This window comes from Rhipicephalus sanguineus, chromosome 5, assembly GCF_013339695.2.
Source record: "Rhipicephalus sanguineus isolate Rsan-2018 chromosome 5, BIME_Rsan_1.4, whole genome shotgun sequence".
NCBI classification, from domain to species: domain Eukaryota; kingdom Metazoa; phylum Arthropoda; class Arachnida; order Ixodida; family Ixodidae; genus Rhipicephalus; species Rhipicephalus sanguineus.
In genome coordinates, this window is record NC_051180.1 from 116,525,082 (window position 1) to 116,539,345 (window position 14,264).

The window sequence follows — 14,264 nt, forward strand, 5'->3', positions numbered from 1 at the left end:
TGGCATAATCGCACTACGTTGAGTTTTGATCTGTTTAAATGGGCCACACCGATATTTTTTGACGTCTTTGTTTCTTTCAATGGGTAAAAGGACATCTTCGAGGACGGCGTCCACTCACAGTGACACACGACAAAATTAAGGGCTTGATTTAAGACAAGTACCGACACAAGACAGTGATCGAAGCACGCAAGTACTGCTTTCCGGATAGTTCCTTTCCTTGAAAGCAGATCCATCCCGCATCTACTTTTCAAACGTAAAGGGCGTTCTCTCACACACAGCATGGACAATTCGTCAATGCACCTGTTTAAAGATTACCGCCGCAGTGCACCTGTGCACTGGGGCCGTAACATGCGGAGCTGTTGTAAATATCCGTGATGCTGCAAAAGCGCCCTTTCCAGCAACGACGCCACCAGCTCTACTCCTGCGCAGCAGTACAGGAAGAGGCGTTTCTCTTTTTCCTTTAATAAAGAAAATCTGGGACAATACAACGGTTCCCCGTAGTATTTTCTTACACCTCAGGAATCTCTTTTACTCTTTAGCAGTAATGCAATTACTCGAAAAGTGAAGGGGTTTCGGAGTAACAAAAGGGGTGTTTACTGCTGCAACAGGGACGAACAAGGGACTACAACAGCGCCGACTTACAACTGATCTTATTTTTAGACATTCCTGCCAGGTGTGTTTTCGAACTTGCGGCTGAACAGCTGTCAAAATTTTTCGTTAAGATGCCGCAACGCGAAGAGGACAAGGGATTTTGCAGGACTAGAGAAAAAGGAAGGAAGAGACGCAATGAATGCGAAACGGTACTTAGAGAAAGGCCCCCTAATCGCCCACCATCCATGCTATCGTCTTCCAACTTGGAAAGCAAATGCGCTACTCTGCGACCTAAAGGTAGCATATACAGTGACTCTAGACTAGGTTAACGACGACTTCTAATGCATGCACATTCTCCACATGCCATGAGGGCTGCTTCCACAATGACGCAGGTGCGGTTCCTGGGTGGGAGAAAATCAAATTGGTCATAGCAAACCCAGGGGTACAGCAGCATGCGCTACAATGTATGCCCGGGAAACCCTTCTTCTTTTTCTGCGGATTATTTAGCCACTGAGATTAGTAATCTGTCGCGATACAGGCGAGTAACGTGTGCCTGAAAGCTGGCGCCTACTCTGTTGCACCATGACTATTTTTGATAGATTGGAGAAGCAAGCCCGAACAATAACCCTTCTGACAAATTTACTGTGTGAAGACGAGAACGCTAGCATTGCTTGTACGAGCGTGGTTCATATGCCCAGCAAGCATTATCACTGGGATTCCGTCGGAAATTCTATACAATAACTCTAGGCTTCCCGAGTCACGCGGAAGCACGTGACACTCAATTGCGTCTCCAGAACATTTTGCAGAGGGGTGCATAAGCGAGGGGGGGAGGGGAGCGGAGGCATCCAGCAGCGACCAGCGCACGCCGCGAATTTCCAGGAGGGGGAGGGGGAAGGCAGCCTCCTTCTAGCCTCCTCTCCCTCCTAGTGTTTTCCCTTCTTCCGTCGATTTAGGTGAACCGTGAACCGGTGAGCCGTTCAAATGAGCCGGTTCACTTAAGTGAGCTGAGCCGTTCGGAGCCGCTCACTCAAGTGAGCCGCTTTGCCCATCTCTAGCTATGACAGCTAGGGGTTGCCTGACCAAATACCTACTACCGCTAATATATCAGCTTCCTTCATTTTACCGTCCTAAAATAGTTTTACATATCTACTCGATCACTATGCAAGTTTTCCTTCTAGAAGTTTTTGTCGTTGCAAGTCCACCTTCACGTTATAATCAAATACGCTAGCAAGAAAAAACAAAACCGCGGTGCACTTAATTTGAACGGAAACCGAATTTCAGCGCCTTTGGGATGTGTGGTGGCAAGTACACGCGCCGCACGCGCATCCAAATCCGAATCCATCACAAGTTCGTCTTAGCAACGTTGTATACGACTTACATAGATGTTCTCTAGTACATTGCGTCAATCTACGCTCTAGTTAGCGTAGTTTCTCACAATGGCTGTTAGGGCAGTTATGATACTGTCCGTTGTTAGGGCATTCATCCGGTACTGTACTGCCTCGGACGTACGCTTGTCGCACTAGTGGCCTCATTGGCGTGCAGGGGTGAATCAGGGCTCGGCATTAGTGTTTATTCTTTTCCGCTTCAAACGGAAAGCCATGCTGAGAAAAGCTCACGAATTGTGAAACTCCTAGAGTCTTTAAATGGCGAATCTACACTCCACCGTTGTCGGAACGAACGAGCGAACCTCGAGGGCAACGTTTATACCAGAAAAGTTGCTCGAGGGCGGGCCTGCCGCCAATCTGCTGCGGCCTTTGCAACGACCGTCACCATGAAATATACGCAAGGTAGCGGAGGTTATTTCACAAATAAAGGGGGCATTTTTTGTGCCGTGCATATCGCGGCACATTGGTGGTTTTATTTATTTTTTTCACATTTTAACAGACTTCGAAATACTTCGAAAATATTCGAAGTTTTCGAATAGTCATATTCGATTCGAAGGTCGAATCGAATATCATATTATTCGCTTCGATATTCGAAAGTTTCGAATATTCGCACGACCCTAGTATTAACTCAAGAAAACGCTGGTTCCAGCATGGAGATGAAAGATGTGGCAAAGGTGGGGGCTCAATTAATGCTGTTTTGGACCTGAAATTTGGGCAGGAAGTCCGAAAAATTGGACGCCGAAGCTTTTTACCATCCAAAATTTCAGATGTTATTATATATTGATGTCTACAAGACAGATTTGGGACTCCAGACTTGAAGAGAGCACACCCTTGTCCGTCACATCAGTTGGGCTTCCACAGATGTTGAAAGAGGAGGAGAGGCTGAGGAAATGGCATCTTTGCCTATCACGTGTAAAGTGTTGTCGGCAACACTTCGGTTGCACCAAATCATGTACATAAATACAATTCGGCCTCTACACTGCGCTTGAACCTAGCAAAAAGAAACACTTTCATGTTGCTATCTTATAAGAATATGCTTAGGAATCCTCTCTAACTTTTTTTTTTTCTGCAATTTCGCTTCGAAGTATTCGAAAAATATTCTAGAAATATTCGAGAAATATTCGATTCGATTCGCACTCACACTTCAATATTCGAATTCGCTTCGCACCCAAAATTTTGCTATTCGCACAGCTCTACTATAAACAACATCCCCTATACTTTCCTTGGTCTGAGTGTCTGTTAGTTCTCATTAATTTTGTGTCTAACAAAGAAAAACAAGCCCTTGTGATTCCCTTCTTTCGTTCAGTATGCTTCATGTAACATGTGCATGTTTGCCAGCAGACTGTAATGTCTCTGCACATGCTCATGCACATGATCTGTACATTTAACTGCAAGTGAATGCACCAATGCCAAGAGGAGGGAAGATTGGCAACACTTACGATCAAACGGCTTGAGGAGGACCACTGGAGTCTTCTTGCCCTGAAGCTCGACCCGAATGCGACCCGCATCTAAGTATAACTGCAAGCAAACAATACTAGCGAGCTTAGAAACCCGTTCTTACGAACACAAGGAATCTCAAAACACGCTATTTCTTGGGGATCTGTATGGGTTGCCCCTGAAGCCTTGTCCTGCCATCAGGTAGGTAGACAGCCAACTATCCCCTTCACGAATCTACGTTCAGTAGGCTAACACGGCAATGTCTTTGAGGCCAATCAATGGCTCTGATTTCACAATTGCAATGCGAGTGCTAACCTTATACATCAACACAAAAATCAGTACACTTGGTAAATCAGAGCTTAAGTGAGAAATATTTCCGCAGTTCTGGACGCCTCCTGCTACGAATGTCTTAGAACAAACACAAGTGTTCACAAAGAAGCAGTTGCTGAACCATCACATATAAACTATGAACGCCTACAGATGCAGTTTTCTATTTTCCCATTCTCACAAGCACAGCCTGCCATCAGTGACTCACGTCAAGCAGCCCTAGCAATTTCAGGATGATAAATGCTATGTGCGAGGTAGTCACAGAGACATCCATACACCTCCTTGGTTTCTTTATTTACCTCTGCTCTAATCAGTAAAATGCACACCCACTTAAAAAACTTACAGAGCTGTGTCACTACATGTGAAAGAAGATGTGGCCATAGTTGCAACCGGCACGCTCACCTTGACATAGCCTTCAATGGAGAACTTGTTGTAGAGCAACAGACCTCGCTCGTTGAAGGTTCGAAAATCGAAACTGCAGTTCATGCTTGGCTGCAGATAGCCATTCACCCGGAGCAACGAGTCTGAGCTGACAAATGTGACCGAGACAACTTGTTCGTACTGCAACAAAAACAAGGCTGTTAGGATAAAAATAAACATGGATTTTTTTTTTCTATCTCTCTGAATTGCTGTTTACATGGAGATTAAGGGAACTTATATGGCATCAAAACCAAACTATTAATACACTACTCTCAGACAATAGCAAGTGCACCACCGTCTGTGTACCGAAGCAATATTACCACATTCGCGCGATTCTACCGTGCACTTTTTTTCACTAAATGTAGCCTTGAAATTTGTGTGCACGTTACAACAGGGCTCAAGAGCGAAATCTGCATCCAGTTATGCTTTTTTTTTTCAATTTTAACAGTGTAATATTACATGCACGTTACAACCAGGGGCACACTAGAATCTTGCAAATACGGTAATTAAGCAGATTCTGGCAATCACTCACCAACACCAGTTCATATTATACAGTGAAACCTGCAGATGGTAACACGAGTACGGCGAATTATTGGACATAAAGAAGTAAATCTAATATTTAGTTGGTCAAGCCTTAATAAAGGAAAGTGTATTCTGTCACAACGAAATCAAAACCACAGGATCCACCGTGATATCGGTCACCAATGAAAAAAAAAAACTTTCAAAGTGCCTCAAAATATATAATTCTGGTTGCTGTGTTTAACTGTTTGAGAACACACTCAAGTAGCCTTCCATTTCGCATAGAATGAGTTGTATTGAAAAATTTATGTTGCTTTCCTTTTTTTTAGGGCGAAAGACTTAGATGCCTAATCAAACGCGAAAATTGACCGCTGGTGTCGGTGTCCCGTGTTGGCGGCGTCGGTCACAGCACAAGTGATGCAAAGAATCATCATCGCATGATGACGAAGGTACTGACGTTCATATCATCAATGAAATGGAAAGAAATGAAACAGCATTTTTTATTTTCCAGTGATCCATGACGCCTGTGTGTGAAAACAAGTGTGTGAATCTATTAAACTGCTGCTAATGTATCGCTCTCTTTCTTGGTATACTTATGGTATTTATTCTAGTTTTGCTTATGACATGAAGTTGAGTTGTTTTACTGCTTTTTACTTTTCAATGACTTTGTCAAATGACCACTGTTGTACACAAACTTATTCCTTATATGTTTTGATTAATACAACCCATGTACACTTATACACTTTATTTTGTTGTCTATACTGCTGTCATAAAGGGCCTTCAGGCACTTTTATTTATTTATTTATTTATTTATTTATTTATTTATTTATTTATTTATTTATTTATTTATTTATTCATTTATTTTTACATACTGCAGCCTCAATAAGGCTATTGCAGGAGTGGGAAAAGAAAACAAAACAATAACAGCAAATCGACATTCATGAACATGCTTCCAGAAATTCTTCTAGTGGTAAGCAACGCACACTTCCGGGCAACAAATTCCAGGCTTCTATAGTTGCAGGAAAAAAGCTATATTTGAACATGTCAGTGCGGGTGAAAAAAGTTGTAATGTTAAGGGCGTGGTCGCTACGCGTAGATAAAGGTCTGGAGAACTGAAGATAGCTGTCTAGAGTGTCGAGGCGGGGAGAATTGATTAGATTGTAAAGGAATTTGAGGCATTCAACGTGGCGACGCTTCGCAAGTGTAGTGAGACCTAGGTGAGGAAGACAATTCGACGGAGAAAAATCCGTGTCATATCTTTTGCATACAAAACGCACAGCTCTTTTTTGAACGCGTTCTGGTTTTTTAATGTCACATTTCTTATGTGGGTTCCACACCACGCAACCATATTCAAGGATGGGACGAATGAGAGCTTTGTAGGTAAGCAGTTTCGTTTCTTGAGGAGCATGACGGAGCGTACGATGTAAATAGCCTAATTTCTTAAGAGCCTTGTTGCATGTGTGATCAATGTGTTTAGACCACGAGAGGTTGTGTGTCATAAGGATACCGAGGTACTTGAATTCGTTCACCCTGCACAGACTAACATTGTTAAAACCATAGTCAAAAGTCAAGGGGCATGAACGTCGGGTAAATGACATAACGACGGTCTTGGAGAAGTTAATATTCATTTGCCAAGATTTGGACCAGCTACAAAAGTGAGAGAAGGAATTGTTGAGAGTGGCATGATCCAGTGGAGATTTAACAATATGATATAGGACGCAGTCATCTGCAAAAAGGCGTATTTTCACAGGGGTGTGCAAGGGGAGGTCATTAATATAAAGCAGGAATAAAAGGGGGCCCAGCACAGAACCCTGGGGAACACCTGATGAAACAGGCATCGAAGGCGAGTTAGTAGAGCTGAAGCACACATACTGTGAACGCTGTGAAAGAAAGTCGGATATCCAGCCAACCAAGGACACGTTCTTTAATATGGCAAACAACTTGTGCAATAATTTAGGATGTGAGACAGTGTCGAATGCCTTGGCGACCTTCAGGCGAAAAGCTGTTTACAACAGCTTTTCGCCTGAAGGACCCCCAACAGATTGTAACGAAGTGTTGGATATAAAGATTTGATTGATTGATATGACGTCATCGTGACATCACAGATCGCAAAAATTCGTGACATCATCATGGCGTCACAAACTCTGACGTGACGTAACGTGACATGATGCCATCATCACATGACATCATAACTTGGTCAAAGGTGGTCCGATCACAGAGGCAATGCAAAACCAAGTGAGGTGTCTCCGACCTTAGAGGCAGTGCAAAAACCACGCTAGGTGCACGAAGTTTTTTAAGGGTGGCAGGCCAGGATCAATACCTTGACTGAGAAGAAAAAGAAGATGGCTTTCACCTTTGAGTTGTCTTAAATGAATGCATAAAGGACCCTGTGAGATTTTCTTTTTTCTAGTATGTTCAAGTGTTGTGGCAATTCTCAGATGAGATTCAATTTTCCTGCACACGCAAAAGCGGGCTTTCTTAGTATTACAAGAGATTTCCACACTTACCCTACAGTTGTAGAGCACTTGACCGACCTTAGTGTACATGTAGCTCTCCGTGTCCCGCTTCAGTTCGTAAGCGACATTGGTGTCGTTTATCATCAAGTTCTCCACACAACCAGTGAAATTTGCTGCCACTTTGATTCCTTCTTGGTTGAAGTTTGGCATACCGCCAATGTAAAGCTGAAAGGAAAAACAAAGCCAATAAAGAATCGGAACTCTGATGAAAACTTTTAAAGCATGTGGGGAAGGGTGTTTCAGCTCCACTAACGTGAAACCTGTGGAGGGGCGAAGCATGCAGTGTGCGCCGGTGTTTCCCACAGCAAAATCACTGCTAATGGGCAATGAGAGACAGAAGAAAGATTAGACACAGAGACCCGCAGTCTGCTTTTAGTTAATGTGCACGCTGCAAATCTTTATTGTTTAACTACACACAAGAGAAATCTGCCACAAGCACTACATAGCAGGTCAAGATCCAGTGCTTATACAGTGAAACCTCGGTGATACGATCACGGCTCTAACGAATTTTGGTGTGCTGCGAATTTTCCTTTGGTCCCGGCCAAGACCAATTGGCCTGCAGTGTAATGGAGTACGGTTGTTGCGAACCGATTTTCACCCCGCGGCGTTTGATACGAACGTACGCTACCGCGAAGGTGCGAAGAGGTGCTGTCCGCGCTGTCGCGGAAGACGCGCCAATCACGCGCGGGCGCGGGAACGCAAGCGTGGGCATGCGCGCCGCGCTGCCAGTTCGTCAAAATCATGGTGTAAGAAAAATACTTTTCTTTCTCAGTGGTCAGAATAAACTTCAGTGACGCGGCGTAGCCTCCGAGATTGTGTGCTAGAATCTTGGAGGCCCGAATATGCCTCCGTGTGCTTTCGCGTTTAGATTACAGATGCAGTTGGCGTCATGCTCTTTTTCTTTTGACGCGTCGACGCCCGCTGCTGTCGTTGTACTGCGTTTACGCCTGCCTGCCACGTCGATGCAAGCCATGTCCTCGTGCATCAGACATCCTACGAAAGGTGGTCGAGGACCACAAGAAGACGAGGATGGTCTGCGAAGGAGCTAGGCCTCACAATTTTGGGCCTCACTAAGTCAACATGCACGACTGCTGCGGACGCACTCGTGCGGGCACGGCCGTAAATCTCTCGGAAAACATCCCCAACACCACCACGATGAGAAAATAATAACATAGGACCGCGGTTCTGAAATTTTTTGGCCTTCATCTATCGCGTCAAAGTACTCCTTAAGTCACTTTCGGCGCAGTACTCTGGTGTCATGAGGAAACGCATATTAAGATTTGGAAGGGGCTACTAGCTGTCGCGGGTCGCAACACACCTGGTTCATTATTTACACCTGAGCGCACAGGCCGTATATTTACTAGTGCAGGTATAATCGTTGAATTCTAAAAACTGAAAAACAATAAATAAAAATGTACGCCAGATTTCTTTTGTTGCATGCTAATTTTCCATTATTTCTGGTGGTACGAATTTCGGATGATACGAATATTTTTGATGATCCCGCGAGATTCGTATCACCGAGGTTTTACTGTATATACGGGTTGGCCGGTAAACGGTTGTGCAGAGCGAGCAGTTGGTTTTTTCAATCACGAAACTCGCTAGCAGATGCAGCCTGCATCGGCGTTGTCTCTCGCGGGCGAGGGCATGTTCTCGTTTTTTGTGAGCTGGTAGTTCAGCGTTCATCGCAGAAAGGGCGTTTCCATAGTCAATGTGCGCCGTTCGCTCTCTCTCGCCACACGGCAAGCACTGAGGCGGTGGCGCCCTCTCTTGCGCTCAAGCAAACGGACAGGACTACGACGATGCACGCCCCGACAGCAGACGATGATACCCGCCGACACAGCGAGACCCTAAGGTGCTTCGCCCCTAAAAATTTGCGCGGCAGTGTTGCCATCTCCTATCATCCCTATGTAAACAGCTATCAGGACACCATGTTGAAGAGCAACACCGGTGTCACATGGTCACTTTAGACCACGATCGGGCTTCATCCGGATTGAAGTTCTTCACCGTGATTGGCACCTTTACGAAAGCTGCATAAGAGAAGCCAACCCCTGTTTAGAAATTTGATCTCGATCAGGCTCAACTGCGATCACCATCACACCATGTTACACCGGTATAACGCTACCTTTGAAAACATACAATCCGTCTTGTGCCCTCCCTGCAAGTTGCCAGTTTTGTAAGTGAGCACTGAATTTGCTAAAGTAATCCTGTATCTCTGTATGATGCAAGTGACATTTCACACTCTTTCTAGGGTCCAAGAGTCAAATTATCCCTGAACCAATGATCAGATTATGCAGCAATACTTATTCATATTAAACCTTTGAGGGTTCACCCCATACATGTACGGCATCACATAACAGGCACCAAAGAGTTACACCGTACATGTACATCATTGCCTGTATGTTTAAAACGCGTGCCTTTTAAAACATTTCTCTTGCTTGGCGTGTGCTGCCACACATAGGGAATATGTGAAATTTTTTTCATGCGCCGATGTCTCTCCGTTTTTGTTTTCCTCTCCAAAGCGGCGCACCAGCTTTCACTTGCGCAACCGAGCGCGCACGCGCAGTGCAGCTGGTTTTGCTTTCGTCCTTCAGGTGGTTATCGCTTCTCGCGCCCGCATAGCTGATGGCTGTCTGGTTTCTAATCTCTCAAAGGGTGACCGTTTGTTACTCTCTCGTTTATTGTTCCCCGGGGCACAATTACACCTGTTTCTGTGCGATGCTAAATAACACAAGCGATGCCGCCGTGGTTGTGTTTCCTGTTTTGGGGACTCGGAAAAACTAACTCCGTCTCATTGGCGATAAGGCAAAGGATTATTATAGCTTTTTCACTCGTTTTGCTTTCCGGATGGGCGAACAACCATAGCAGTCTTCTTCCATGCGCTCACTCACGTAGTTAGCTTACGCTATGGTAGTGCGCTATGATAGTGCGCTATGGTATTTTTGTATGTCGGTGAGCTATGTTTAAAGGGGTACTGAAACGAAAATTTTCAGTTGTTTTTTTGCATCAAATGAAAAGCCAGGCCCTCACAAGAGCCTAGAAAAGGTAGTGCTAAGCACGAGCACACCCTGAAAGAGTAATTACAGTATGTTATTAAAAGTCAGTTTGGATTCCTACTGTACCCTGACGTCACAACACGGTATGAGCTTCTTGTCACGTGCTCGCACAATATATAGTGACGTTTCCACGGCCGCTCCGTACCGTGGCTCCGTTGGTGACGCACAAGCGGACATTTTGAATGTTTTGGTGACGTGCAAGCGGCCATCTTGGAAGTTTGGTACCTAGACGTCACGACAACTAGCCAGACTGCTGCGTGAAGTCACAAGAATTAGTACTGTAACCTGACGTCAAGATAGTGTCGATGTCGATAGGTGCGCCATAGAAAAATTGACTTTAATATCAAAATAAAATATCCTTATCAGCATTTGCTGAGCTTCACACTTGCTCAGAGCCGTCTCTGCAAACAGGAGATTTGTATGGCAGAGTAAACTCGCCTTTGAAAAAAGGTGTCAGTACCCCTTTAATACAATGCATAATTTTTATTTATAAAAAATTGTACAAGTGTTTTTTAGGCTTTTGCTTGATGTTATGCGCGAATAAACCATGTGTATGTAACAACAAAAATTATTCTTTTGTCACTTTACAGTCACGCAAAAAAATTTCAGACAATTTGTTTCTTAAATAAAATCGTTTGAAGAACTTAATCCAGCAATAAAAAAGATGCGTAATTTTGGAACGCATCGATGCGTAATTTTGGAATGCCACCGCCGTAGTTCCACACGACGGATACCAACGGCATAGAGCCGAGGTTACGCGAAGAATAAAGGCAAACTTCGGAGCAACAAGTCTATTTAAGGACAGAATTGTAGTAGGCGCATTGCTCATAAATGTACCATGCTTGTAATCAGCCAAGCCATTTTAAAAATACTGCTTTAATGCTAAATTTGAGGCTCTGAATTACTAATGCTTGAAGTTTGAAAAACAGCGCGTAGACAAAAACGTGCTCTATTTTCAGAAAAAGATGTAATTCCATTCCCATTCCATTCCTTGCAAAAAGCACTTAATTCCATTCCCATTCCATTCGTCCGAGCATTGTCCCCACTCCATTCCCATTCCATTCCGGGGTCGCAAAAATGTGAATGATTCCGGAGTTATTCCAATTCCGGAGTGGCAACTCTGCAACACTGTTATTCACTACAGTTGGGAGACCTTCCTTCCGAAATTTTCTAACACCTTGGCCAGGCCACAATAATTAAGGCAGACTGCTCTTTCGAGTACACATAATCCACAAGAGAAATGTTACACTTAATCCTTATACACAAAGTTCTGGCTCGTCACGACCCATAAGGAAAATTTTGTTGTAAGACCTGACAAAGTGCACGACATGCTCCCATTTTGTAACCAATTTTCAACCAGCAGCCCAAAATCTTCTATCAAAACAAACATATTGCATTTTTCCTTTTTATTTTTACTGCTCGTACCACCCTAAGTGATTGCCACTTACTGTGAATTGTAAAAGCTAACACAGGTTTCATCCTTCAATGCTAGAACTTCAGAGGTGAGCAATAAAGGGATCCAAAGGGCTTAATCATTTTCACTTACAACAAGAAGAAAGAAGAACGCAAACAATGAAGCCCAAGAAAGCATGGGAAAAATTAATTGTGTGTTCATTAAAAGTAGAAGTAATTACAAATAGGACATTCACCTGCGGAAGGGCAACTGCTCGTTCTCAATACATACTGTGCTAGGTAAGCAAAGAAAGTTAAAGCAGCAAATTGGGCTAGTTGGAGTTCAGACATCTACGTTTTCAGCGGAATGCTGGAAACCAGGAGGTTGAGCTTTCAGGATTTAACTAGTTTTCATTCACCTTTAAAAAAGCTTCTGCATGCCTTCAAGAGGTAGCATTTTCTAAATGTTTAAAAACTTGAGTAGGGAATTTTGGTTAGCATCTCGCTTGCCCTTTTAACAAAATTTTGCTGTTAGTCCGCCAGATGAGATGTTATTCAGTCAGGAGATCTATCAAAACATGCCCCCTTGAAACATCTGATGCAGATCTTTTAAGGAGAGGCCAAAAGTGATGCTTACCTCTCTGTTCAAATCCAGTTGGAAGGAATCGCCTTTCAGTCTCTGACGGATCACTACACGATCGACCGTGAAAACCAGCTCTCGGCGAAAACGGGAAATCTGCACGTCATGCCAGAGGTTATCGTCCAGCAGGCTCCCGCACCACACCTCGGTCACCACCCCTTCGCCTCCTGCAATGTTCAACAAGTGCATCTATCCAATCCTATTTCCGTGGTTAAAGGTACTGCAATACCAGCATCAATAGTGCAAATTAGCAAGCCTCTTATAGGGTTTTTAAATACAACGATCCTAACATTTCACTGATGAGTACGCCACGTATACCTGTGGGCACTAAATTTTGTTCTTTTTCTGGTGTCCTGAGACGTCATATTGATATGCTAAAAAGTATTTTTGCAATGCCTCAAATTTTGACAATGTCTGAAATTGGCCAATTTTGCACAAATCAAGGGCCCAAAGAACACAGAATGTCACCGCACATGCGGTATGGTGTAGACACCCAATCAAAAGACAAAAACATGAAATACGTGTTTGCATTCAGTATAAGAAGGTGCTGCGGCAGAAAATCTGTGGCGAGAACATCTGACTTACTTAAATGAGGCATTGATTACAACCTTTTTAAAAGTTCTGGCAAGAGTTTCGACTTCTCCTTATCATGCTGCCTTGAGGCCTATGTAAGATTACCAAATCTTTACATAAGTCTACCATAAAAAAAAACAAAAAAAACAGCATAGCAGGAAAAATAAACTAGTACATTCAGATGTGCAGGTGTGTGGGGACGTACATTTGGAAATGTGCCGATTTCAGCATCAGTGCTCTTAATGGCGTTATAATTTCACTCTCTTACTTGGCCAACACTTTTTTCAGCTTTCATAGGAACAGGGACTAAGTTTCCGCACAGCCCGGATCCTGCCCACTATTTCAGCAAAGAACAGAAGTGTGCAGACTTCTCGTGTCAGCGATGCATTCAACTGCCTACAACTTCCGGGAAATCAATCAAGACCACCCACCAAGGTCGACCGAGAAGAGCAGCTTGTTGTGCACCAGTTGAAGAGTGAAGAGGTCGCGCTGCGATCCGTAACTGTAGAGAAGAAGGCCGTCCGCATGGTTGGTCCTGAATCGCAGTCGCAGCGTGTCCTCCGTAGAAGTCACTGGCCGGCGGTTTAGGTCCATGACCACGTAACTCTTGCCATCCAGCTGCAGCGCCTCTGCCTCTGCGCAATGCCAGCCAAAAGAATGGTTATCTCACTGTGTCATCTGTAATCAGTTGAATACATTCCACTGCACTATAGAGATCTCTCAGCTTCCTCTAAGCACACGTGTCATCTATCCAGCTGTGCTGTCACTGATATTTAATCTCCTACCTGCTTCAGTATGTTTGCTAAAAGAACGGCTCTTAGCAGCCCTATCTGCCACTCCATTTTCGCTACGCTCGGCGACAACTTATCTTGACAGTGGAGCGAAGGATACGGAGGTGGGGCTCCTGCACATTCGTGTTGCTCTGCAAGTAGTACAGCAGCTTGCGGCTGATTTCGGTTTTGCTCGCTCGCATCGGTAACGCGTTCAGAAAATTATATACATGAAAATGTGAATGGGAAAAACGTTTCAATTGTTCAGTGTACATTTTAGTGTCATATTACGAGTATATTTTTCATGGAGAATTAAAGAGAGCGTTTGCGGCCGCACACTGACCCACTACATCATAGACACCATGTTTACCTTGGAAAACAGGCGTGCTGAAAAAGGTGGTGCTGCTTAAGAAATGGAAAGAAAAGGAAGGCATTCTTGCAAAGTGAACAATAACTGTATTTTAATTACGACTTCCCGCAGCTATTTGAGTCTCATAATAAATAAACCAGTATTTATTTCAGCAAGGCAAATGAGAAAATTATCAGTAACCTTAAGTACCATTTCTTGGCGCGGTAGTAGGCATACACTTCAGTTCTGTAGCTTCCACAGTGCGGTCAAGAAAAGTTGTCACCGAGTATAA

General features: G+C 43.9%; 1 protein-coding gene across 7 annotated transcripts in view; it reads right to left on the minus strand.

The window, feature by feature from the left end:
- The window catches only part of LOC119394176 (neurexin-4), a 96,553-nt gene that overhangs the window by 75,144 nt on the left and 7,145 nt on the right, over positions 1 to 14,264 (minus strand). For all 7 annotated transcript variants that reach the window (XR_007416075.1, XR_007416076.1, XR_007416078.1 and 4 more), the window contains exons 5-9: positions 13,285 to 13,488; positions 12,278 to 12,447; positions 7,187 to 7,360; positions 4,143 to 4,301; positions 3,416 to 3,494 (exon numbers count right to left, since the gene is read on the minus strand). Coding sequence is in view for 3 of the 7 variants with exons in the window: in XM_037661433.2 (XP_037517361.1) it covers positions 3,416 to 3,494; positions 4,143 to 4,301; positions 7,187 to 7,360; positions 12,278 to 12,447; positions 13,285 to 13,488 (786 nt within the window). In the remaining 4 variants the exon portion in view is untranslated. The remainder of the gene's footprint in view (positions 1 to 3,415; positions 3,495 to 4,142; positions 4,302 to 7,186; positions 7,361 to 12,277; positions 12,448 to 13,284; positions 13,489 to 14,264) is intronic.